Source organism: Cantharellus anzutake (genome assembly GCF_015039405.1).
Source record: "Cantharellus anzutake strain C23 chromosome Unknown EI90scaffold_63, whole genome shotgun sequence".
NCBI classification, from domain to species: domain Eukaryota; kingdom Fungi; phylum Basidiomycota; class Agaricomycetes; order Cantharellales; family Hydnaceae; genus Cantharellus; species Cantharellus anzutake.
The window spans coordinates 189,918-214,346 of NW_024067013.1; the positions used below are offsets into that span (position 1 = coordinate 189,918).

General features: G+C 49.2%; 7 protein-coding genes across 7 annotated transcripts; 2 read left to right on the forward strand and 5 right to left on the reverse strand.

Moving 5' to 3' along the window:
* Positions 1 to 1,530: 1,530 nt before the first annotated feature.
* Positions 1,531 to 1,908, reverse strand: EI90DRAFT_2865178 (uncharacterized protein; the record flags this gene model as incomplete). The annotated part of the gene is made up of 1 exon (XM_039053826.1): positions 1,531 to 1,908. A coding segment is annotated over one exon (378 nt), but the record flags the coding sequence as incomplete, so codon positions are not given.
* A 682-nt stretch (positions 1,909 to 2,590) lies between these two features.
* Positions 2,591 to 3,335, reverse strand: EI90DRAFT_3076173 (uncharacterized protein; the record flags this gene model as incomplete). The annotated part of the gene is made up of 1 exon (XM_039061632.1): positions 2,591 to 3,335. The coding sequence occupies exon 1, from the start codon at positions 3,286 to 3,288 to the stop codon at positions 2,593 to 2,595; it is 696 nt and encodes a 231-aa protein (XP_038911349.1). The 5' UTR covers positions 3,289 to 3,335.
* Positions 3,336 to 4,552: 1,217 nt separating this feature from the next.
* EI90DRAFT_3076176 (uncharacterized protein) lies at positions 4,553 to 5,990 on the forward strand (the record flags this gene model as incomplete). Its single annotated transcript, XM_039061633.1, has 5 exons — positions 4,553 to 4,606; positions 4,677 to 4,778; positions 4,855 to 4,914; positions 4,944 to 5,607; positions 5,629 to 5,990. Coding segments are annotated over 5 exons (1,098 nt in total), but the record flags the coding sequence as incomplete, so codon positions are not given.
* An 839-nt stretch (positions 5,991 to 6,829) lies between these two features.
* EI90DRAFT_2365268 (uncharacterized protein) lies at positions 6,830 to 8,058 on the reverse strand. The gene is made up of 4 exons (XM_039052931.1): positions 7,904 to 8,058; positions 7,358 to 7,818; positions 7,231 to 7,303; positions 6,830 to 7,094 (listed from the first exon to the last, which is right to left on the reverse strand). Exons 2-4 carry the CDS (start codon positions 7,699 to 7,701, stop codon positions 7,029 to 7,031), a joined length of 483 nt encoding a protein of 160 aa, XP_038911351.1. The 5' UTR covers positions 7,702 to 7,818; positions 7,904 to 8,058; the 3' UTR covers positions 6,830 to 7,028.
* Positions 8,059 to 8,466: 408 nt separating this feature from the next.
* On the reverse strand, positions 8,467 to 10,320 carry EI90DRAFT_2365430 (uncharacterized protein). The gene is made up of 5 exons (XM_039052932.1): positions 10,185 to 10,320; positions 9,180 to 10,121; positions 8,966 to 9,105; positions 8,662 to 8,912; positions 8,467 to 8,610 (listed from the first exon to the last, which is right to left on the reverse strand). The coding sequence occupies exons 2-4, from the start codon at positions 9,855 to 9,857 to the stop codon at positions 8,753 to 8,755; spliced, it is 978 nt and encodes a 325-aa protein (XP_038911352.1). The 5' UTR covers positions 9,858 to 10,121; positions 10,185 to 10,320; the 3' UTR covers positions 8,467 to 8,610; positions 8,662 to 8,752.
* A 1,468-nt stretch (positions 10,321 to 11,788) lies between these two features.
* On the reverse strand, positions 11,789 to 20,345 carry EI90DRAFT_3130135 (peptidase family C50-domain-containing protein; the record flags this gene model as incomplete). Its single annotated transcript, XM_039064278.1, has 25 exons — positions 11,789 to 13,165; positions 13,224 to 13,291; positions 13,502 to 14,207; positions 14,266 to 15,215; positions 15,287 to 15,508; positions 15,561 to 15,579; positions 15,642 to 15,668; positions 15,734 to 15,816; positions 15,869 to 16,103; positions 16,152 to 16,376; positions 16,430 to 16,645; positions 16,692 to 17,035; positions 17,083 to 17,187; positions 17,235 to 17,339; positions 17,388 to 17,597; positions 17,657 to 17,811; positions 17,862 to 18,253; positions 18,304 to 19,043; positions 19,096 to 19,276; positions 19,337 to 19,630; positions 19,691 to 19,729; positions 19,780 to 20,008; positions 20,077 to 20,092; positions 20,146 to 20,231; positions 20,284 to 20,345. 25 exons carry the CDS (start codon positions 20,343 to 20,345, stop codon positions 11,789 to 11,791), a joined length of 7,086 nt encoding a protein of 2,361 aa, XP_038911353.1.
* Positions 20,346 to 21,212: 867 nt separating this feature from the next.
* Positions 21,213 to 23,822, forward strand: EI90DRAFT_3076222 (uncharacterized protein). The gene is given in 7 exon segments (XM_039061634.1): positions 21,213 to 21,332; positions 21,382 to 21,717; positions 21,766 to 22,129; positions 22,200 to 22,335; positions 22,388 to 23,002; positions 23,055 to 23,793; positions 23,806 to 23,822. 6 exon segments carry the CDS (start codon positions 21,321 to 21,323, stop codon positions 23,767 to 23,769), a joined length of 2,178 nt encoding a protein of 725 aa, XP_038911354.1. The 5' UTR covers positions 21,213 to 21,320; the 3' UTR covers positions 23,770 to 23,793; positions 23,806 to 23,822.
* The last annotated feature ends 607 nt before the right edge of the window (positions 23,823 to 24,429 follow it).

Here is a 24,429-nt window from a genome sequence, read left to right on the forward strand (position 1 = left end):
TCCAAAGCCGAGTGCAACGTAACGGCCATCTCGTGAGAGTGCGGCAGCAGCCACAATACCATTGCGAATGTTAGGAACAAGAAACGCAGCTCTGTGATCGATGCCATCTGTCTCATCCGGATCCGTCAAAGGGTTTATTGTCCTAGATCTATCAGCTTTTTTAAGTAGCCTTGGCAGCTCAGCCTCCATGACCTTTCGAGCATTGAGCGTATTCTCGCTAAGTGGAATTGAATAGCCGGAAAATTCTCCTGTAATGCTGAAGATCTGAACGGGATCGGAAAGGTGTCCATAAAGCTTGAAAAGTGGGGATGAGGGTGGAGTGAAGGGAAGGACTGATCGATAAATATGCCAAGGGGAGGAGTTGAGTTCGTTTTCAGTTAAGAAATCCCTCACCCTCTTGGCTTCTTTTAACAATTCAGTCGAATTGTGATCCTGTGAGGCAAGGTGATGTCATGTTGCTGAAAAGGAATCAAATGGATTTAAACCTACAAGGGATTCATTGGGTAGCTCGAAATCAACTCCCGACAGCGCAATGAACGAAAGTAAGTTTCGCTTGAGAAGGATATCAAACTTGCTCCAGAGTTCATTGGGATTTTGTGAGGACAGCTTTGATGGGTCTAAGTGGCAGAACAAGTAGCGGAAAGCATATCGAACATGCTCGGGTTGCTCCTTGATTTTAACTCCTTTCCACTTCTCACTATCGCCTAGAGGGTGTATCTTGGGTTCATTGTGTTCGATGACGTTATTGACAAGTCGGAGGAGTGACAGGCCCAAGAAATATCCCTTCGAATCACTGACAAAGAATGGTCGATCACTTTTGCAACCAATCGGGTGATCCGTAAGGGATTCCTTCATTGTCGCGTGATAGAATGTGGGGGATAGTGGACCATCATGGGACAATGATTCTCGTTGGGAAAATGCTACAATTGAACTGATTGGATTCAGGGTTGCACGAATTTCGTCCTCAGGCACTCCTAGTAACTGTGACATCGAACCAAAACTGAGCGGCTGATATGCGGCAATCATCATCCCAATCACTTGGTGGTAATTGTCAATCACATGTCGACGAATACTAGATTGATTGGACATATATGCTCGCCGCAGTATTCGCAAATACTCCGACTTTAGGTCGAGTGGTGCATCCGTAAGATCACGAAAGTACTCAAACTCCGACCTGAGAGTAGAACCGCGTTGGGTCTGATCACAGATATCACGTATGCGGATCGAGGCCATAACAGGCAACCCACGGCAAGCCGAAGCAAAGGTATCAAAATCCTTCCCTGATGGCTTCCACACAGATTTCTTGACGCAATCCTGAAGGCCCTCCTCCACCATACAACGGACTGTGTGGGAAGTTTCCTCTCCAATCTTATCAACATCTTCGCATGGGATGTCAAGACCCCCATCCTTAGCATCATCCCATGCTGAAACAACTTGTGACTCTGGGCGAGAGCTGACTAAGACGATAAATGTGGGAGGCAAAGCATCAAGCATCAGCACAAGCTCCATCAAGGTACGGAGTGCTCTTTGATCCCCGCACTCATCCAACCCATCTAAGATGATGATGAAGCGGTCCTTGCTCGACAACAGTAAGTCCTTAAGATCACCCATAGGCTCAACAACCAGAGCCCTCATTTGCTTCTCTAGAGGGAGATTCTGCACGGGCTCAAGACCTCGCTGCCGAAGATGTTTGACAAGTGCAAGCTTGAACTCCTCATGGAAGGATGCGAGTTGACATGCAAGAGTGGAAGGAAACTGTTGAATAGAATCGAGTCCCGTTCCCGGTTGATTCTTGTCCCAAAAGAACGATGCAGCTAGGGTGCCCTGGTTCTCGAAGTAGGACGCAATGCTCAGGCAAATCGCAGTCTTCCCCATTCCGGGCGAGCCTCGCAGCCAGACAAATCTGCTCCCTGGTTTCCCCAGAAGTTTGACTATAGATGCCTGTACCTTCTCCCGTGTACCTTCAAGGCACTCTGACTTGGTCGTAACGTAGGCATGCTCAGCAGCAGCCCGCGGAAGTCTTGAGAGTTCGGCTGTAGTGGTCTTTAGTAAAAAGTCCAAAACCCCGTACAATAGAAATCCACCTCGCACTGAAGACTGAATTGCGTGAAGAAGTGTCAAAATCGCTGCCTCTGTCTGTGGTGTATGTTTCAATCAGCTAACCCGTACGCTTTACACACAAAGGAAACGAACCGAAAATGAAGTGACAGCCTTGCTAATGCAAGCCTTCGCCCCGTTTAGGCGCTGCGTTATGTCGAATGCCGAGACTATTCTCTTCGAAAGCCTTTGATCCGAAAGTGCCTGAATCTGCTTCGTCTGCTTGTCCAAGGCCCTGGGTACGGGGTTTGAACTTGAATAAGTAAATGAAGGAGCGCAGGTACGCACGAATGGAATTCCTTGATAAAAGCCCTTACTTCGGGAGGGATCTGGCCCGTCCACAGCTGGAGCGGTCGCAGGATGGTAGTATAAGCGTTACGAATCTCATCGCCCAGCCCTTTGAGGTTCTCGTTATTACTGTCGACGGTCTACATAAACCAAGATCGGACAAACATAAGCTATATGCCACCACCGATCATGAAACTCAAACGTTGCTCAAACCTCGTAAACTTGGAGAAACGACAGGAGCAAATTTGGAATCTCTCCCAGAAGCGGAATGGGAGAGGCCTTGAGAGCAAACGTAGCAGCCTGTAGAAGGAGCTTCGTGGTGCCAATAATAATCGGTTTCTTTCTATCGCCAGCTAGGGCAGGCGGTGGGCCCGTTGGCCCTAACACCTCTGGGTCCGATCCGATGCTTTCCAGCTGTGAGTGAAGACTCGGAATGGTGTCGATTGTAGTCGGGATGCTGGGCGTTGACGGAGGGTTACCAACATTCTGTTCAGGGCAGAGATGAGACAGCCACGAGGTGTCAGGAGCTGGATGAAGACGTGTATTTGCCACAGATAGTCCTGGATGGGAGAGAGTTGGCCTGCGGCGATTGGAACTTGACCATTTCCCAAACCACTTGATTGTACGGCGGAGTGGCGATGTCTCCGAGCCACCAAGGCTGCGGGAAGACGCCGCAGTTGGTACGATCGCAAGAGATCGCTCGGGGTGAGACCCTATTGACCCATCATGTCCACTGCTCCGGATATCACCGAGGCTCTGGGTTCCTGAGGGACCGTCGATCTGAATTTCAGGTACAGGCCCTAATGCGTGTGACGACTGCGGAGCACGGGAAAAGAGTTGGTAGGCGGGAAACTTCCCTTTCTGACGCCGAGAGGCGGATGGCTGATGGCCTTTTCCAGACATCGCGCTAACGGCCCCGGTGTAGACGATAGTGAACGTAGGGATCGAAGTATGAAGTCCAGAAAGCCCGCATAGCCCTCACACAAAATATATGGGGAAGCACTTGAGTTAAGACAAAACGCAGCCTTGCATCGACCACGATGCAAAGCACAACCGATTGAACGATCCCAGGAAAGTATTGTTGCCTCTTGTTTTGAAAGGGACCTTTCGACCGTACCAAGTCCCAAATAACCCAGAGAGGCATGAAGCTGCGTAATATTTATTCGGACTGAAAACGCCGAAAGGCCATCGTTTGTTTTAAATGTCCAGATACCGACATTCAGATCTGACTTGGGTATCATTGTCGGGCAGTATGAGTTCGTCGGGAAGCGCCGCGTCCTTGTGAGCAACTATGTACCTCACGATGAAACAACACAAAAAGCAATTGAGCCAAGCCACAGAGCCGGGGAGTACTGTACTATAACGACCATAAGTTCGTCGCATGTCGCATGAAGATTTTGGATTGAATTGAAAATGAACATGATTGAATTGATTTGGAGCCTCCGGCAACTTCCGGAGGCCGTGGGAATGAACTAACGGTCGTTATACTACAGTATACAATTGACTCCCTGCCCCCAACCTCATCATCTCTTCGAGGTGGCTGCAACTAGTGGAGGGCTTCGTCGTCACAGGGGTACCAGTGCTGATCGATTCCGGTGATAGGAAGTTTGGCAGGGAGCCTCCTGTCCAGACGGCCTCCGCCATGTGTCGATCCGTAAATTCAGTCGAGTATTTAGTATCTTGATTATGTAATAGAGGTCGACCGATCCCGTTAGGAGCAAGAAATGACTGCTGCCCTTGTCGGGGCACTTTTCAAACAGGTTTACGAATGCCTCGGTCGTAATCCAAATGACGATTTTGAGACGCAAATGTGTGCCTGGTCCTACAAATCTGTGTCGCTTGGGGAATCCTTTGAATCAGTTTTCGAAGCAGCCTCTTGCAACAATGCCAGATGAGCTGGTGGCTGTTGGAAAACAGCGCGCTAGCGCGGCCGTGCGAGTTTTTGTACAGCCACATTCCCACGGCCGAGCGAGGAACTCGCCCAGCCACATCTATTTATTCATTCTTTTGTATTCATTTCGGACTATCCCGCTCCTAAACTACATGGGAATTACCGCTCATTGAATTACTTTTTCCCTCGACCCACGATTGCCAGCCCGGCACCCTGATCCCACGACGCTTCCGCCTTGGCCATATTTAGGTTTTGATGTAATGGTACACTCACTAGCAAGGACTCCCAGAGGCATTGTCGTTTAGCTATTTAAAGAATTACGGCCGCCCGGTACGCCTCTTTAGCCCTACTCCATTCCCACTTCTAATCGCATGGAACATTGCATCGTGTTTGGCTTCAGTACTGGTCCACGTATGCTGCAACTAATTTCCTGTCCGCTACCAGGAGGAAACTGTACAAGTGTTCAAGGTCACTATATCTTAATCCCATCGATATTGACCATGTTCTTGCAACATTCCCCCAATGAATCTGGATCAATTCTTGCTGCCTCAGGCGTCCGCAGCCATATACGAATCCAGAGGGACATCGTTGGCTGTTCGCATATTGAAACTGTCACCCCTTCCGAGCCAGCACTGGCGGTCGCAGCCATGAAGGAGCTAATGGGCAGGAAACATACAAGAGAACCCTTGAGACATTTTTTGATAACCTGATGATCAACGGATCCATCCTCAAGCGAAGTCGTCAAGCCGAATTGTTCGGCTGCATTCTGTTGACACTTGCGCGGGATTGGGCAAGTGCATTCAAGAGCATTCAGCAGGTCCCTACGATATCGTCAAAAGTGTTCTTGACCACCCTCCTTGGTGAGAATTTCGGGTTTCCCCCCAATGATCAGAGCCTCCAGTTCTTGAACGAAATGGACAATGCCCATATCAACTTCACGCACATCGTCCAGCGGACGGAAGACGTTGACAATTTGTCGTTTGATTTTCTCTGCAAGGCGTGGTGCCGTGGTGCTGCATTTCGATGCAAGTCTCAACAGCCTTGTATCGCCGAGTTCATTGTTACCCAGAGTGGAGCGCTTGATGACCCATTTGAATTGAAATGGTTCAATTACATAGCCTGGCGATCGGAGCTGCGTGTTGATGCATCTACTTCTGGCCTTCCTTCGGAGCTTGCTCGACCTCGTATCGAGGGCCAGAGGCCTCAGTCGACTGTGGTGTCGTTCATGGATCTGGGCACTAACTGCGGTTTTGGATCAACAACAGGAAAACTGTGTCAACTCACTCTTGGGCCTGCGCAACATCCGCACGTCCCTAGCCATGGATGGGGAGGTTACATGCCTACCCACTAAGACGAGGAGCCCCCTCGATGGTGCATCTATGCTCGAGGGCACACATTCGCCACGTACCCTGCGATCGAATGGGTTAGCTTGCAGTTCACTGCCCTCTTCAACCAATCTTCGTCCTGGATGGACAGGGCTTTGTCGGAAAAGGGGGAGGAGAACCCTTTCGTTGTGCAGTTGGACCTACGCAAAGGTCTGGCAGTGACTCCCGGATCCGAGGTCAAATAAGCATCGGCTGTTCGTGTAACAAAGGTGTGGGATTTTAAGCGACCCAAACTGTATGCAGTATTATCATCACACCGTACTCCGTTATGATGTTCTTGAAAAACGAATCTGAGCAACTTGTCTGCGACTTCGATCAAGGCTGGGCGACTACGACTGGCGGAGGGCTCCGTCGATTCGCCCCACCGACGTTTCGGCCGTGGCAGTCAGTTCTTGCGCCATCAGCCGATACTGTATCCTGCACAATAGCAATCTATACCGACGATGAGGCGCGGACAAAACACCTCTGGTTTCGAGCCTACTTCCAACCAGAGGTGTCTTGTCCGTGCCTCAGCACGTCCGTCGTGGGGCTTAGCAAGTACATTCGCTTTCCTCTTCTAGCCATGATCTTCTTCGATCGCCCATCCGAGAATATTATCATGATTCTTCAGACATCAGCTGTCTGTTCCCTCATCCCTTTTCCATTCGCGCCAATAAACTTCTGCGTCGTCCTCTGATGGGGTTACCCGGGCTGCATTATCACACATACACATGGGCCAAGACAGATCCCTCCCTTACTAAGCGAATCATCTCGCCACTAGGCCATGATCACTTTGAATCCCTCAGGCCCAATGACTCAGAGATGCGCTCCTTCACACGAATGAGAAGAAGTGGCGCGCAACGTGAGAAATAACACTGGAAGTTAAGGCCTCGCTCAAGCAACCACATAAGAACAGGGATGACGATCCCATCCCGGAAGATCTGACCGACTCTGGGTATTGGAAGTAGGGATAACTCGCCGGTGTGTGCATTCGCTGTTGGACTTGTACGAGGGGTATAACGAACCGAGCTAACTGCACCACTGCACCAATGGGTGTGGCAATCACCTACGCCAATATGATACCGTTATTCCCAGGGCACTCTAATTCCAAAATTTAGGCAGTCCAAAAATACATCGTCCAATGCGTCTGAGTTTCATTCGAGCCAATGTAGATACAGAAGTGTATACAGAGGAATCCGAATATAACGTCCATTCCGTTTGTGAGTGATGGAAAGGGGTCTCATGAGAGGCGTGCCAATCGTGTGTGTCCAAGGACCTAAACGAACTGCATGTAGGGATCTATCTACACATAGTATTCATCCGACGACGAAAGGGGAATCGATGCGACGTTGCTGATTGGGTCGATATTACTGGGGACCACCGGGAGATTAGGGTGACTTGATCCTGATTGTCGTGTTGTGAAAGGACAGCGTTGTCAGTCCGGATGCTCCCACCTGGGCAGCCAGTAAATATGATGTGGTTGAGTGTGAATAAGATTTCAACGCAATAATGGTAGGAAGGGAAAGAGATATAATGTGTTAATTATAAATGCGTGAAGCCGGGGAAAATAAGCGGGGAGTAATAACATACCGTCCCAAGCACACCCGTTTGAAGTGTATAGTTCGTCGTTCGATTTCCCGGCGTCGTCAAATCCACAGGTAATCTCAACGTCACGTTGTAAGCTTTCGACCCAGTGTTCGCTAACGTTGCTTCCCACAAATCGATCCCACCAACATCGATGCCCAGCTTTCCCTTCCCACTGGGTCCAACTCGAAAGTTACCCAATCCTAGTCCACCATCTGCACCAGGGACGGGGCCAACAGCTGGAATAGGAATTCCCAAGTATGATTCGCCCAAGCCTGGTGAAGGCCATATCCCGAAGAGAGCGTAGAATTGGAGGTTGTTTTGGATGTAGAGGGATGTATGGAATGTTACGGTGAATTTATGACCTGGGTGGAGAACGGTTGTGGGTGCGGAAATGCTGCCAACGAGGGCGAGAGCTGGGGAGATGAGGAAGAAAAAACCGACGGAAAGGATGGAGGTCAAGATGCTAGTCTTCATTGTGCGAGTATCTGGATGTGACGACGTCCGCGAGGAGCGAGTAATGGTAGATCGGATTGTTGAACCTGAAGTCAACCTAGTTAATATCAATACACCTTAGGCTCAGGTATCGTCTCCCTTGAGGCTAGTGAGAAGTCCATCGAAGACGAGCGTCATATATCCCAACGCGATTAATATTATCAGGATGCGGCCGAGTACGTACAAAACTGGATGAAGGTTCTTCGGCGAGTGTGCCGTAGCACGGGAATCCGGGAATCGGCAAATAAGATATGTACGTCACAATGAAATGGGATGTTAGGATGTGGATCGGGGCGCGTGGGGCACGATGGATTTGAAATCCACGGCAGCCTCGGCACATGGAACTTTACATAAGCAAATACGTCACAGAGAACGCATAGAGCTCGGCCTAATACGTCCATGAGAATGCTCTGCGAGTTCCCACATGGAAACTGGGCGGTTTCCATATATTTATAATCCTTCACGCGGCTGCCACAATGAGTAGTTGCATCGGTGTTCTCTGACATATAGAAGCAATGGTTACCACACTGAAGAGTACTATGAGACGAGCCACATGCATACTTACTTGGATTTGAGTAACCAAACGTACGTGCCAATCTTATTTGTGTACCACAAACCAAGCGGCCGCGCCTCCATGAACTACGGCCACACTCTTAATTGTGATCTTATCTAGACTACTTAATGCCCGTCCAGGTTAGGGCGGATGACTTGAAATAGCAGATCAAAGGAACCGGCCGTTATGCATCGACCACATTCCCACTTAGGATAACGGTAGCCACACACAATGAGCGCCTGGGCTGGCTAGTCCGAAATGAATTCGTGCACTCGGTGCCCGGGTTGGAAAATTGAACCAGCTTACTACGAGGAATTGCCATCTCCAAAAAAACCTATCTTGGATTTGGATTTAGTAAAGAGTCCAAGATCATGTGAATAGAAACGCACCTCGCACCGAAGACTGAATTGTGTGAAGGAGTGTGAGAATTGCTGCCTCCGTCTATGCATGGGTATGTTTGCATCAGCTAACATGTTCATACTAGGTACTAAGGAAACAAACTGAGAATGAGATGACAGCCTTGTTAATGCAAGTCTTCACAGCGTCTATGTGCTGGGTTACATCAGACGCTGAGAGTAATCTCCTCTGAAGCTTTTGACGCGAAAGTTCCTCAATTTTCTTCATCTGCTCGTTCAAGGCCCTGAGTACGAGATCTGAATATGAATGAGTAACTGAAGAACAGAATGTGCGTACGAATGAAATTCCTTAATTAAAACCGTTACTTCGGGAGGGATATTGTCCGTCCACAGTTGGAGCAGTCGCAAGATAGTGGTGTAGGCTTTATGGACCTCGTCATTTAGCCCATTGAGGTTTTCGCTATTACTATCAACGGACTATGTGATAATCAAAAGGGGACAAACATATATAAGTCACATGCCACCGGTCCTGAAACTAAAACGCTGCTCACCTCGTAGACTTGAAGAAATTTTAGGAGTAGATTGGGAATCTCTCCTAGAAGCGGAATGAGAGAAGCCTTGAGAGCGAAGGCACCGACTTGGAGAAGGAGCTTCGTAGTGCCAATAATGACCGGTTTCTTTCTATCACCAGCTGGTGCCGCCGGCGACAGAGCCGTCGCTTCTGACACGGAGGGCACATCTGAATCCAGTCCCATGCGTTCTGGTTGTGAGTGGAGACTCGAAGTGGTGTCGACGACAGTCTGGATGCTGGACGTTGACCGACGGTTACCGTCAACATTCTGTTCAGGGTAGAGATGAGACAGCCGCGAGGTGTCAGGAGCCGGATGAAGACGTATATTTGCCACAGACGGTTCCGGGTGGGATGGAGGAGACTTGTGACGGCGATTGGGACTTGACCGTTTCCCAAACCACTTGGTTATGCGGTGGAGTGGCGACGTCGCCGAGCGACCAAGGCTGCGGGAAGACAGCGCAGTTGGCACGATCGGAAGAGATCGCTCGGGGTGAGATCCTATGGAAAAATCATCGAGGTTCTGGGTTGCCTCGGGACCGTCGATCTGGATTTCAGGTGCGGCCCCCGATGACTGCAGAGCATGAGAAAAGGGCTGGTAGGCAGGGAGCTTTCCTTTCTGATGTCGAGAGGCGGGTGGCAGCTGGTCTTTTCCGGACATCGCGGCTAACGATGTGGACGATAGTGAACGCAAGGATTGAAATATGAAGCCCGGAAAGCCCGCTTAGCCCTTACACAGAATATATGCGGAAGCGCTTGAGTCGAGACAAGAAGCAGCCTTGCATCAACCACAATGCAAAGCACAGCCGATTGAACGATCCTGGTAAAGTAGCATTGCCTTGTTTGGAAAGGAGATGAGTCCGGGCAATCCATTCGACGGTATCAAGTCTCAGATAGGCATGAAGCTGCATAATATTCATTCGGACTGAAAACGCCGAAAGGCCATGGTTTGTTATATTTAAGTGTCCAGAGATATGCTGTTGCTCACGTTTAAATTCGTGTTGGGATGTTGGGCCTTGGGTGCTACTCCGATCAACACTGAGATCTGACTTGGGAGCATAACTTCGTCGGGAAGCGCCACGTCCTTATAAGTGGTTATTGAACCGGAGGGTTTTCGTGACCTGGCCTAGCTCGCTGGGTCGACTACCTCACGATGAAGCAACAGAAAAGGTAATTGAGCCAAGCCACAGAGGCAGGGAGTCTACAATTGACTCCCGGCTGCGACGGGCGGCCCTCAACCCGATCCCTTTGACGTGACTACAACTGGTAGAGGGCTTCGTCAATTCGCCGTCACTGGAATTTCGGGTGGCGGTCAGCTCTAGCGCTGATTGATTCTGGTGATACGTAGTTTGGCCGGTCATACATGTTGGGGAAGTCTTCGGCCAGGCAACAGCTCGAAAGCGCTCCGATTTCGGATTCATATATAGTACCAGTGCTTCTCTGCTCTTACCGCGGAGGGACGAACGGCGTATGGAACGACTGGTTGGAGTCAAAAGATGTACTAGTCGTGATGACTCCTGTGGATTTACTTACTGCCGGCTGAAAAGTAATATAACGCTCCGAACTTTGTGCTACCATTGTCGGGATCGAGATCCTGAGGACGTCTGGAATTCCTAGCTGGATTGCGAGTATTCTCGGTGTGCTGATGTGTAAAAACCTTAGGTACAGAGTCGCACTCGCAGATCGGGCATGTCGTATTATGCGTGTTGATGCAATCGAGGCTGTGACAACAATTTCTCCATCGACCACAGGTCACCTCACAACACAATATCTGCATTATGACGATGAAATTATCCTCTGTTTCAAGCAGGATCCCTACCTCAGCTTCGGGTTTCAAGGGGGAAACCGGAATATCAGGAACGTACGACACGTTTCCGAACTGCATGTTATGGTAATATGGAGGACCAAGTCTAGGCAACGGGACCAATAAATCACTTTCTCATGCTTCGGTGCCACTGTTCAAATCAAGGGCTAACGATGGCCTTGTTTATCCGCTGGTCTCGACTGCGTTGTCGAAAGACCCCGAATAGCAGGATTGGAGAACAGCCGGTATGTATGTTGAACCAATCAGAGTCCCATGAACAATAAGATGAAATCCATTTTTCCCCTAATATCAACGTCGAGTTACATCGAAAGGGTAATGAGTGGCAGGGAGCTTTGGCAAAGTTCTTGCTTGTTTGTTTTCCCTTCCGTTGGTTTCGTCCATTACGACAATCTCGCCGCTGACCATTGGTCGGGTATAAAAAGGGTGAATCTTTGGAACTCAGTTCTCGCGTTCGACTCTAAGGTGAGAGTCACTATTTACTCTCTACACATTAACTCATGTATCGCTCATGTCGCAGTTATGCGACATAGGTATTTACAACAGCATGGGCAGGGAATAACGGCCATCACAGTAACGTCTATCGAACATAATAATTCTATATGATAGCAGGCCTGCGCGCCCAACAAGCCCTTCTTGCTGGGTCTGTCAGATGAAGGCTCACGGACACTGCGGATAATGTAGTGCTCGTCCCCGACTTTCAAATACATTAATGCACATGTACAAAACAATGAAGGAAAAAAAGCATCATAGTAAACACCGCAAAGGAACTAGACAAGTTGGCTAATATCGACAACGATTGGGGCTTGCATGCGACCTTGGACCAAGAATCGAGTCCCATCTTTGTTAGCGCAAGGAAGGTAGAGGCGATTCTTATTCCACAGCATTCGATCCCCGTACCATACTCTTTGACTGTTAATCTGGTGCCTGTCAAGAATGATCGGGCGGTAGTTTGGTGGGAGAAGCAGTTCAAGTTTACCATTGAGCCAGATCGTCTGTGTTCCACGCCTTTCAGGAGTCTTACCTCGATTTCGCCCTATGAGGATGGAAAGCGGTTTCTCTGAAGAGAGCTCGTGGGATAGTCGCTCCAGCCACGATAAATCTGCGTCATGCCCAGCCATGAGGCTCTGCGCACGAGGGATGCCATTCTCCAGGTGCAGAGGGATTTTCGTTTTGGTTTGGGATATGAGATGTGGGCGAGGGCATGTGTTGTAGGAGACGGGAAGTGTGGATCCAGACACGTAAAAATGAACCAACTCACGCGTCTCTAATGACCAAATAGCGAGATTATGGCCATCATGGACGATGACGTAACATCCTTCAGGGGAGAGTCCAAGTGTGCAACAGTCAGGCATGGTTGACCTGGAGACCGGAGTAATGGAACGAGGAGGGGAAAGAGGGTGGATGGATGGCTCATCTGAAACATATAAGATCACCATGTTTTCATACCAACGGCAGTCAATGTTCAGAGGAACTCGTATGATGAATGAGGCATTGTCTGCGACTAGAGTAACGGGAGGGCAATGCCCACTGGGGAGGGTACCGACCTTAACAGACGGCGAACCATGGCTGAAGACCGTGATGTTTCCATCATTATCTTCGGTGGCAATCTGGTGGCTGCCACAGATAAATTCAATCCAAGCGGGAGGATTGGGTGGGTTGCATTGGAATTGAGAGGTGGTTTGGTGATGGTCGATGTCAGCAACCTCGATGACACCATTTCCAAAGCCAAGTGCGATGAAATGGCCATCTCGTGAGAGTGCTGCAGCGGTCACAATGCCATTGCGGATACTAGGAACAAGAAATTCGGCTTTGCGATTGATGCCCTCTGTCTCATCCATCAAAGTCTTCCCTGTCCTGGATCCATTAGCCTTTTCACGTAGCTTTGGCAGCTCAGCCTCCATGACCTTTCGAGCATTGAGTGTATTCTCGCTTAGTGGAATTGAATAGCCAGGAAATTCTCCCGCAATGCTGAAAATCCGAATGGGATCGGAAAGGTGTCCATAGAGCTTGAAAAGTGGGGATGAGGGTGGAGTGAAGGGAAGGACTGATCGATAAATATGCCAAGGGGAGGACTTGAGTTCGTTTCTAGTCATGAAATCCCTCACCTTCTTGGCTTCTTTTAACAATTCAGTCGAATTGTGATCCTGCAAGGCAAGGTGATGTCATGTTGCTGACAGTAAAATTGAAAGGATTTAAACCTACGTTTGAGTTAAGGAATTCATTGGGTAACTCGAAATCAACTCCCGACAGCGCAATGAACGAAAGTTTCGCTTGAGAAGATTGTCAAACTCGCTCCAGAGTCTATTGGAATCTTGTGAGGACAGCTTCGATGGGTCCAAGTGGCAGAACAAGTAGCGGAAAGCATATCGAACATGCTCGGGTTGCTCCTTGATTTTAACTCCCTTCCACTTCTCACTATCTCCCAGAGGGTGTATTTTGGGAAAGTGCTACAATTGAACTGATTGGATTCAGGGTTGCACGGATTTCATCCTCGGCCACTCCTAGTAACTTTGAAATTGAATATAAGTTGAGCGGCTGATATGCAGCAATCATCGTCCCAATCACTTGGCGGTAATTGTTAATCACACGTGGACGAATACCGGATTGATTGGACATATACGCTCGCCGCGGTATTCGTAAATACTCCGACTTCAGGTCAAGTGGTGCATCCGTAAGATCGCGAAAGTACTCAAACTCCGACCGGAGAGTAGAACCACGTTGGGCCTGACCACAGACATCACGTATGCGGATTGAGGCCATAACAGGCAATCCACGGCAAGCCGAAGCAAAGGTATCAAAATCCTTCCCTGACGGCTTCCACACAGATTTCTTCACACAATCCTGAAGGCCCTCCTCCACCATACAACGGACTGTGTGGAAAGTCTCCTCTCCAATCTTATCAACATCTTCGCATGGGACGTTGAAACCTCTATCCTCAGCATCGACCCATGCCGAGATAACCTGCGGTTCTGGGCGAGAACTGACCAACACAGTAAATGTAGGAGGCAAAGTGCCAAGCATTAGCACAAGCTTCATCAAGATCCCAAGTGGTATGGACTCCCATGGAATGCATTGCAGTTCCTTGCCAAGGGCTAAGAAGAGGTGGTAATCCTTCGGTGGCAGTACATCATGCTTCGCGAGGGCTTGCGCATGTTCCTCAAGTACAGTCCGAAGATCGATGACGAGCTAACATGGGAAGTTTTAGCCTCGACTACCAATGACTGCAGAAGATGCTGAAAAGTACCTGATCAATATCTATCTCCAATGAGGCGACTTGAGCACCGTGGAGCTGGAATAAGTCCAGCACGAAGTATGCCAAGTCTTCGAGTTCCTCATCTCGGCATTTGGGAGACAGTGAGGAGAAACATTTCAAGATGGCATCATCTAGGTGCAGATGACTTTTGCTTTTCCTGTCACGAACACAACCATTTCTCCCCAACACACGCTCTAATTTCGTGCGGAACGAATCCACTACCTCCAATGGAACGTCACACGGTTCGCAGAAGGCGACCTTCCATTGAAACTGAGCCGATGATCCCATAGCCGTAGAGAAGCTACAAACCTTGAAAGCACCTAGCCAGCAGTATTCAACATTTTCAACAAATGCCTTCGATCGCTGATCCAGAGCCGCTCGCTCCGCCCACCACAATCTGCGACCTTCCCTTTCTTGGATGTTCTTTGCATTCTGGGCAGTCTCATTGCTCCTCGCTATAATCGAGCCCAGCTCTTCCATGGCACCCTCAAAAGAGAAACGGGGCTCATCGTTATCTTCCCGCCGATCATGGCGACCGATAGGTAGGTGAAAAATAAGCGGTGGTTGGTAGGCTCTTTGTCTAGTCAGGACGAGAGTACTTCTGTCTTGGGTCACATTTACGCCTACGACAGTCCAGTGAGGGGGAATCAGATCGATCTGGGATGCAGTGAGGGAGACAGGGTTCCAGGAGTGAGACATGTAACGATCTCGGACTTCGCGGCAGTAATCATGCATCGAGGAATTCTTTGGGTTATCGACGTCGGAATCGTCGCTGTCAGCGAAGAGTGTAGTTTTCTTACGTGGTCCAGCTGGTGGAGCTCTGAGCGGAGATCCAGTTGCAGACATCCGATGCCATTGCAAGTCGTCCTGCATCACCGATAAAGACTTAACGTTGATACAGTCTAGAAGCTCATGTCGAAGTGTAAACGCAGTATTAAGATCTATAAGGGATGTCAGCGAGTGCGCCCTATTCCATAAGGGATGTAGCCTAACCGAGAAGCGACGCCGTCACTATCGACCCATTCCTCGCCTTCACTCCTAGGCTTGATTGGAACGTCCTGATAAGTGCGAGGCATTTCACCGCTTCGTGGATGAAGGGAAGACCCAATTGGTCGACCCGACCCTAAGCAGGCCCAAAAGAATTTCTCTGCCGTGCTCAAGGCGGCGAGTAGTTCCAGCGTAGCCGTTGGTGGTGTCGCAACATCTCCAGTCATCCCCATTGGCACTGCTATGGCTATGAAAGGGCGTTAGCAAAAGATATTTGGGAATCTGTGAAACGGAAATACTGGCATGACTGACTCGATTCTGGGAGAGAGCTAAGAACGATGTCGGCGCGGAATCGTGCATGCACTTCCTCAAATGTCAACCTCCCCCATCAAGAGATGCTCGAATCCCTGTTTCATTTGATTAGACGTTAGAAGAGGGATTCAGTATGGTAAAAGAAACCCGCCTTCGTCACATCTGTGTGGGACAGCGCTAGGAATCGGTCAAGGAGCTTCGCAAAATCGGAATTGGCCCCTGCATTATCCCGCGATAACCAAACTGCACAATATCATTTAGAGCCTCGACCACGTCAGGAACATATATGGCTTACTTTGTTGGCGAAGAATCAGTGCGAGAATTGATGGAACTAAATCCAAATCCTTAGTTGTAGAATCGCCCCCATCGTTTGCACCTCGGCCGCTTTCGGTCACCTCGAATTCGGATCTAAGGGTCTCGAAGGCGTACATCGCAGCTTCAAAGGCGCGTCCTGCGGCTTCCATGTTGCCTTCGCGCATATTGAAATCGCCCCATACACGATGGAGATTTATTTTCTCCAGGATAACGAACTATTGCCAGTTACAAACCCTCCTTGATGTTGAGCGATAGCAACTTACAGTTTCTGTCATCATTGCCACCTCTGACAAGTACTTTTCTCCCACCTCCTGATTGGCCGAAAGGAGTTTGACTTCACCTAGCACCAGCTTCACGCGAAGTGTGATCCCCAAAGCGTTGACAGGCTGAGCCAAGGCCAAAGCCTTGTCGAGAAAATATTCCACTTCACGCACGGAGCCACGAGTATAGTATATTATCCCTAAGGTAAGTTGAATGTCTGCTATAGACTGTAAAAGATGTGTTGAGGGATTGATGTGAGAGAGTAACTAAGCAGCCTTACCTCCACTGCCTTCCATTGTACCACATCTAGATTGGAGCTTGGTGGCTTGAGAATGGATACAGGGATTCCAGAAACCTCAAATGGATTGGGTGAATGGTCTAGTGTCCCAGGCGGCGCAGAAACGGAAGTTTCGTGCAACCGAGTAAGTAGTTCCGCAGCGCGGGACCACAGGCGGAGAGATTGCAGTAAGCCATCAATCCCAGCTGTCACGTTGTCCTGTAGGTTCTTTAGTGGCTGATGTATTCAACATTGAAGGACACACCCTCGATATTTGGATGGAGGAAAATGCCTGAGAAGCCAGTGCAGCTGTTAGTAACGATGAGAGTCGGAAGTTAGCTTTGCTCGGTCCCGATGATGGCCTCTCTGCTTCGATAATCTCCATCAGTGCCAAAGCATTATTGTACCCTGCTAACGCCTGATCTGCGTCTCCCGTGCTTGCTATGTGGACTGCGTACTGAAGGAATAACTCCACCTGTGTTTCTTTCGTGACAGTGCCCTTGTAATCACCCAATACCGCGAAGGCCTCGGCATACATAGTGGTTGCGCGCTGAAAATATTCCAAACGACGGTATTCCCGGGCTAAATATACTAAAATCCTAATTCTGGCTAAACGGAGGTTGTGAGGATGTTGTGCAAAGTTCTGTGGAACTCACTATTTTCCCATCTTCCAGGGAACTTCGCCAGACCCAATCTGACTCGCAGAACCTCCAATTTTGGGACGATGAGCCCTACACTACCGAAAATCCGCCCAAGAAGATCTGAGAAACTATTAGACCCCAAATTGTGTCAGTCTCGTAAGACTGACCTAGGTGGGAGTCGACAAACTCGATGTCGTCAAATTTCGCCTGTGATGGCTTTGTAGCACCGAGTAGACAATTGATGGGTGTAGAACTGATTGCCTTCGTCGTTTCTATAAAACGTAAGGCTCAGGATGAAGTGAGGAGAGCTGACAACGCACTCTTAGACGCCTGCATCAATTTCCCCTTGGTGCGCTGTTTTCTCCTGGGTGATCTGTTCTGAATTTCTTTAAGAGCACCAGAGGCACTATGTTCGATTTCGGATTGCGCAGGGAGCACGTAATCGCGAAAAATTATCACCGACAAAGAAGCTTGGGAGCGGATATCACATAAAAGTGTGGCAGAATCCCCCAAACGATGCGTGATAAGAGCTGAGAGCAGCGACACAGTGGCGATGTATTGCGGAATAAAGGTGTCAGGAGAGCATCACGAGTGTCTCCATATCGCTTTGAAATGGAGTCCAGGTTCGGGGCACTGACTGTGTGAGCATCTGGGCACAGCAGCCTTTGAAGTTCGTTCCGGGTTTCAATGGCAGCAGCGATATCGTTATTGAGGTAAAAAAATGTTAACATTTTCATGAGAATCCTTGCATCTCATATGTTAGACAAGTCATCGTCTTCTCAGGATGCGCTCACCGTATTCGGCGAATCGGATATTCCAGATTGTATACGACGAGGCAGCTGTCCATGATCTTCTTTTGCATTGTTTGACTTTCTTTTAAGCGAAAGCCAGGATGTCTGCGGAGCGTTGACAATTGGACTTCCATAAGCATTGCCACAGCCTCCTTTTCCTCGTCAGTGATAGGAATGTCCATGTCAGAGAAAATGTCAAGCAGTGTGACGGGAGAACAATCAAGCAGCTCGTGGGTTGTGAAAAGCGTCAACCTCTCCAGGAGCGACTCAAGGGATCGCATGCCAGGGCTCGAAAGAAAGATATCCGCGGGCAGAATCCGGTGAGATGATCCTGCAACTTGGGGGAAAAAATGTCGTGAAGAAACAATGCCGCGTTGAAACGCATCATATGCAAGCTGGATGCGAAGATGAGTGATCTGACATAGGGAAGGAGGTAGCTTCGTACCCTACGATCTCCGGTGCGTGACTGACAGAAGCCAAGCAACTCCCAACGCTTAGGCAAGACGTTGGATATTGAAAGTTGGTTAGCCTGTAGCCCTTGATCTGCCGCGTTTGGCAACTTTAACCCTTGCAATTCTTGTACAAGGTGACAAGATTGGGTCAGGAAAGGTACAGCTGTCGCATGCTGACCCCAATTAAATAAAGTAACCGCAACAGTCCAGAAGGCAGAAGATATGGACTTCAACAGTGCACTCGATTGGGCATCTAGTTCAGATGCCAATTTGCGGGCAACTGACGCAGCTCGATCCAGGAACTCTCGAATGGCTCTTGGGTGAATGCCTGGTTGTGCTAAATTGATACGAGCAAGGCATATCAGTGAGTCGACGCATGAGACACCATACTCCGCAACGGGTGCCACCTGAGAATTTACCAAGTGAATCGATACGGCGGAAAGTAGCTTGGAGGCTGCAACGGTATATGCGCCCTGCAAAGCATCGTGCGACTTTGTTCGTCTCGCAACAGGGGTGCTTGGTCGCGATGAGCCATCCACAGAAGCTTCAACTTCATTATCATCGGCTTCTAAATGCTCAAAACGAGAGACTAGGAGTTGAGTACACCTTTGTCTTAGTTTATTGAGCTCAGCGTTGATCTTTCGGGTGCTTTCAGGGGCAATCGCTCCCTCGGCAATCAGCTGGGTGCATTCATCGACGGTTAAGGCACCCAAGCGAAGAGCGCTGAAGTCGGCTACATGGTTTTTGAAGTCAGAAAATCCCGACAACAACCTCGGAGAACGGACCTTGAGGATCGGAGTGCAAAATCTCCAATATTGAAATATAGTCCGACACCATGGTACACAACCGAACGACCTTGAGGTCAGCGCCTTTTTGCACATCGTCATCTTGGCTGTCAGACTCAAGACTCTTCGACGCATTTTCGAGCATTGATTTGAAGCGGTCAATTTCAGAGCGACTCTTTGTCTGAAGGAAGGGGGGGTTAAAACAGCCATGATAAAGCCTGAATAGAGTGATAACACTCACTAGTCTAGCCAGTTTCAAACGATACTCGCATATGCCGATGAATCCTTTCCCATGGAAAAATCTGGAGGCGTCTTTGCGCTCCGATGCTTGCAAGAATAGGTCATCCAACAAGGTAGCCACCGGCTGTCGTGCGTTATCGCCGACAGCTCGAATGTAGGAGGCGGAGTATTTCCCCGCCTGATCCCAGAAAGGTCCCTCCTTCAAAATGGGACTTGAAAGGAGACACTTCAAACTCCAAGCGCGGATACGAAACAAAGTACAACCCGATAGCGGAGGCCCACATTTCGCTGCAGCCTGAAAGGCGCTTGTAAAAAGGGCGGCGCACTGTGACTCGGACAGGTGTTGATGCAATACGGTTGACCACGATAGCAAGGTGCCGTTGTTCAAGAACGCCTGTATGACATGGTGAGATGTTGGGCTTATTGTTTGACTAAATGGCGTACATCAATAGTTTGTTCAGTTGCCAATGGAAGGTATGACTGAAGACTATGAAGTTGGTAGGCTGCGGCCAACGACGGCAGGTTGTCATCATCGACAACATTCCCCGTGGCTGGCGAGGGAAGACCGAACGCGACGCCCGCCTCCCCGGAGGGCCCAGAGAATTCTCCACTCATTTGTGGCAGTAGCGGGCAGATGAGTTTCAGAACATACGGTCGCGCCTCTAAGAGTAACCTGAAGAGGAGAACACCTGTACATGGGGCTTGGATGTGGTATGTTGCGCATATTGCACAGTAACTGACTCATTTCGGCGAAGTGCTACATATCGTCTTGAGAAAAACGGAAAGACCTGATGATCGATGGGATTTCACCTATCGGTCCACCACGTTTCGCACCAGCGACGATGAAATCGGAGAGCGATGCAACGCTCCATTGCATCGCGTAGACCTCCTGTCGCCTGATAAAGCCGTTAAAGAGACGTTTCCCTCATTGGGATCTTCTATTCTTACCTAAAGAACGATGTGCCATCTTGATTTGCCTCCCACGTAGTAGTGGGATGCTGCACTGACATGAATTCGACCACACGCAAGGCCGAGCGAACAGCCACTAAATTCGCACGCATATCATAAGCACAACCACCTAGGAGTTGGGAGGACCCTGGGTTATCTAGAATTGGCAATAATAGAGGACCTTGTCATCAAACGCATTCAATCAGGGTCGAAAAATTTACCAGACCCGCTACAGAGTCGCGGGAATTTAAACCTTAACGCCGTTAGGTCCGTGACACAAGGTTGGCTTAGCTGCGGACGACTTGTCACACAGGTTCAACGATGGCTGACAAGATGGAAGATGTGAAATATTCCTCTCCTGCAAGAATAAGTGACAAAGATTTAGGTGTGATCCGTTGGGCCAGTCAGCCATTTAGCCGAGTATGGCCTACCCTCCTAGAGATCGCCGAGGCGGATCCAGCAAGGTGGAATGATCTCCTTCCAAACATTCTGGGTGCTCTTACTATCGGTCTGGAGAAGGCGTTTTTCGATGTTGTTCCAAACAACGAACAGACCTCCTCGACCGTGGAAAACTTCAACAATGTTGAATGTCGGGGATTGATCACTGATGCTCTCAAACAGAATCGATGGAGGCCCTTGATCGAGTATGGTATGTACCAACCAGCATTCAAGGCACTGATTGTCATTAATTGATGGTACAGTGGAAGTGAGACTGCGACGCGCTAGGGATACCAATTCCCCAAATCTTCGATTGATTGCTAAGTACGCTTGTTCAACATCGACCTTACTTCTTACTCACGTAGCTCTGTTTACAGGCTTCTCAATAAACAAAGTGAGTCTAAAGTTTGTATTTTTTCCAGGGTTCTGATTAGCAGCCAGAGCTTGCTGCCGCATACCGTTCCCCTTTTGTTGGTGGTGCGCCTCTCACTTTCATTAGGCACCTTGACCAACTCGACCGGGATCCGGGAAACCGCAACCGACCACGTTATGCCAAAGCCATCTCAGTAGTCCAAAGCTCTGGGGTTGGGAAATCGCGTATGCTGACGGAGGTGTGTTTGTCCTCTGATCCTGAAAAAGGAATGACCTTATTTGCTCTAGGTTGGTAGACGAGTCTTTACCCTCCCTATCTGTCTTCGTAGGCCGGATAATCCTGGTTACCCGTTATCGGACGAGCCCGTGTCCACCTATTTTTGGGAGCTCAAGACCAAGTGCGGCGACAATAGCCCTAGCATCAGCACACTTTCGGGTATCACTGATTTCCTTGCAGCTGCGCATGAGATTATGGTAGAGTCTCTCGAAGATATTGTTGTTGAGCTTCGTCAAGAGAATTACACAAGGGCAGATGTTCTTGGCCGTTGGCACCAGAAAATGGAGGGGGAAGGCCAACGAGATTTTCGGGTGGAGTTCTACAAAAGGGTGATGGAACGCGTCCAGGTAAATTTCCGTTCTTGTCCTCTCTGCTGAAGCTGATAGATGACTTAGCTACATTCAAGTGATGATGCAAAACCAGGGAAAAGTCCCAAGCTCGATGGGGCAACAAAGGAAGAAACAGAAAAGGCCGTCGGGCTTGCCCCGACCTATTATGAGCGTGCAAAGGAAGCGGTTGAGAACCTTATGGCGTTCATCAAGAACCTTCCCAGCGAACCACCTTCCGATGATCTACCCTACGACGGCCTACCCCAGGGCCCACTGTGCGTCACATACTTTGATGAAGCTCACGAGTTGGGAATGTGCTTCTGGATTATGTTACGTTTATTGCAAAACCAAGCCGAATCCGTAAGAATGTGGTATGTTTTTATGGGGACGAAGGCAAGCGTAGCGTATTTTGCACCTCGTTCTCAAGACAGTGAGTGTTTATGTAGTTATCTAGCTAGACCTTGTTGTTTCGCACAGTGGTTTCCGCAAGACTCAGAGAGGAACAACTTCGCCTAGACCCCCCTACTTTGCTCTTGGTTTTGATCAGTGTGCCAGCGAGCATGCCAAATCCCTGACACCCGTCAAGATCGGTTATTTCGAAACAATGGAGCATATCAGCCAATATGGGCGGCCATTGTGTGTCCTTTCCTCCAGATCACGAGGGCAATTACCCACTCACTTCTGCTAGGTGGCGCACCATGTTACCCAAGAAAGGCAATGAACTGGTGAATATTGCGGCTTTCAAGCTCACTGCCGGTGATAAGGGAGGATTCCATCCCCACGATAAGCGCCATGTATTCGCTGTGCTTTCACAGCGGCTTTGCCTCGATCCTGTTATAGCGAATCGTGAGGCCGTCATGTTAGCCGATCGGAGCGTCTCGCATCACATGAGGCTCCTCACGGGCCTCTCGGTTGACAACGCGTTATTCTACACTCATTCACCCTCGGAACCGGTTCTGGCCTTGGGTGCTGCACTACTCTTGTACGATCATCCTGGGCAGTTACCTTTGGTTCTGGATACGTTGAGCCAAGATTTGTGCCTTGCTGGTCTGGTCGAAAAGGGTCTTATGGGTGAACTTGCTGCCCGTTTCCTTCTCCTCACCGCGCGCGACTATGCGGCTCCATTTGATGCTGAGGGGCACCGAAACCTGCTGAAACCCGTTCATCTGTTGGACGTCCTTGAAATGCTTTTTGGCAAGGACTGGTGTAATGATGATGATTTCAAAACGGCTTTCAGTGACGCATTTGTCAATTTCACACATTGGGGTGCCAGAGATTTTTCCTTACCTGAGCCGCCTCCTCGGTAGTTATTCCTTGTATACTCCTTCACGTGTTCGCTGACCGAGGCTCCTCAGAAATTTACTTTCTAACCTCTGGGCTCGGGGGGTCATAATGCAGTGCTGCTTCAATCAAACATCGATCGATTTCTTATGCCCGGTTTATTTTGGTTCCATGGATCCTGGGGCTAATTTTGATTGCGACCAGCTGTCGGGATTTGTTATTCAAGTCAAGAACAAAAAGAAAGGAGATACTGATACTGGTGCCCAAAGGAACCTGCGACCCAATGGAATTATCCGCGATCCTGAAGACCCACTCCCCTATCTTGCCCTGCTGATGGAGCTTGGTACCGACTCCCAGTATCGAGAAGCAGAGTTCATCACTTACTCCCTCCCAAAGCATTCCAAGTCCTTCCAATATGGTGCCTTGAAGAGGGAGCACCAGAGTGCTCTAGATAGGCTATCCACGCATAGGAACCAAATTCCCAAGGGCAAAAAAAATCCTGAGGACAAAAAACAGTTGAAGGTGCTGGAGGTGGATGTTCAAGACAAAGAGCTGCAAAGGGATTCATATAATCGCTACTTGATCTCTGCCCGAGGTTCAAGCCCTAAGACCTATGACATACTTACGACAGCAGGAATTGAGCAGCAGTTTGAAACCTTTCTTGGCATTGTCCTGCCTCAGGAATTGTCTCATGGGGATGAAATTGCTCAAATGTGGCCTCTGAATCATATGGAGGATCATGACTTGTGGATTACCAATTATGCAGAGAATATGTCTGATGAAATGTAAATTAAAATGTGATTCCAAATGTATCTGATCAAAGACTTTTGCTTATTGACCCCTTTGTCTTCCATCCATGCAATACAATCACATAAGATATCACACTCAGCCCTTACACACCATGCTTATATGGATATATACTGGATATGTGACACAGAACAAAGTGTTATGTCAGGACCATGTGGGATGTAGGGGTGTTCATGGATGAGAATCTGAGGATGACCCAGGATGATCCAGGATTGTGATGCACCCAGGTTTCAATAAACTTTCCTCATTTTGCGGAAGCATGTTCTCACCACAGGTCTCAATAGGGTTTCTGTCAGGGACAGCTCCGAAAGCGGTGAGGTCCCAGTGCGAGGGACTCAATGGGACAGGTGTCGGCTATGCATAGTGGTGGTCCCGTCGCAGGGTGAGCATCCCCAACCACTTAGTCTGAAGTGGGAAGTTGAGAAGAAGGCTGCTTCTTCTGTTCCCACCCCAGGTGCTATTATATACATGTGGTTAGGGTCACGTGGGGGAAGCCACATCATCTCTGCACACAGCTGCACCTCCCTGGGTGTCTCTGCAGGAGATCCTGGAGGTGGCTGCTCAGCAGGCAGGAGTGCACACAGCATGTGTGGCGATCAGGGGAGCAGGGTCAGGTATGTAGTGGTACATGGAGAAAAGGGA

Bases quoted from the DNA above. Each gene is read 5' to 3' on its own strand.
- EI90DRAFT_2365268 (XM_039052931.1), bottom strand. From the start codon at position 7,701: ATGAAGACTAGCATCTTGACCTCCATCCTTTCCGTCGGTTTTTTCTTC. The intron at 7,304-7,357 runs GTGGGAAGCAAC...CGTGACGTTGAG, and splicing joins GATGTTGGTGGGATCGATTT to ATTACCTGTGGATTTGACGA. The intron at 7,095-7,230 runs GTATGTTATTAC...CTGGCTGCCCAG, and splicing joins AAACGGGTGTGCTTGGGACG to GTGGGAGCATCCGGACTGAC.
- EI90DRAFT_2365430 (XM_039052932.1), bottom strand. From the start codon at position 9,857: ATGTCCGGAAAAGACCAGCTGCCACCCGCCTCTCGACATCAGAAAGGA. The intron at 9,106-9,179 runs GTGAGCAGCGTT...ATTATCACATAG, and splicing joins AATTTCTTCAAGTCTACGAG to TCCGTTGATAGTAATAGCGA. The intron at 8,913-8,965 runs GTACGCACATTC...TCTCGTACTCAG, and splicing joins TTAATTAAGGAATTTCATTC to GGCCTTGAACGAGCAGATGA.
- EI90DRAFT_3076222 (XM_039061634.1), top strand. The intron at 21,718-21,765 runs GTAAATTTCCGT...TAGATGACTTAG, and splicing joins GGGTGATGGAACGCGTCCAG to CTACATTCAAGTGATGATGC. The intron at 22,336-22,387 runs GTGTGTCCTTTC...CACTTCTGCTAG, and splicing joins AGCCAATATGGGCGGCCATT to GTGGCGCACCATGTTACCCA.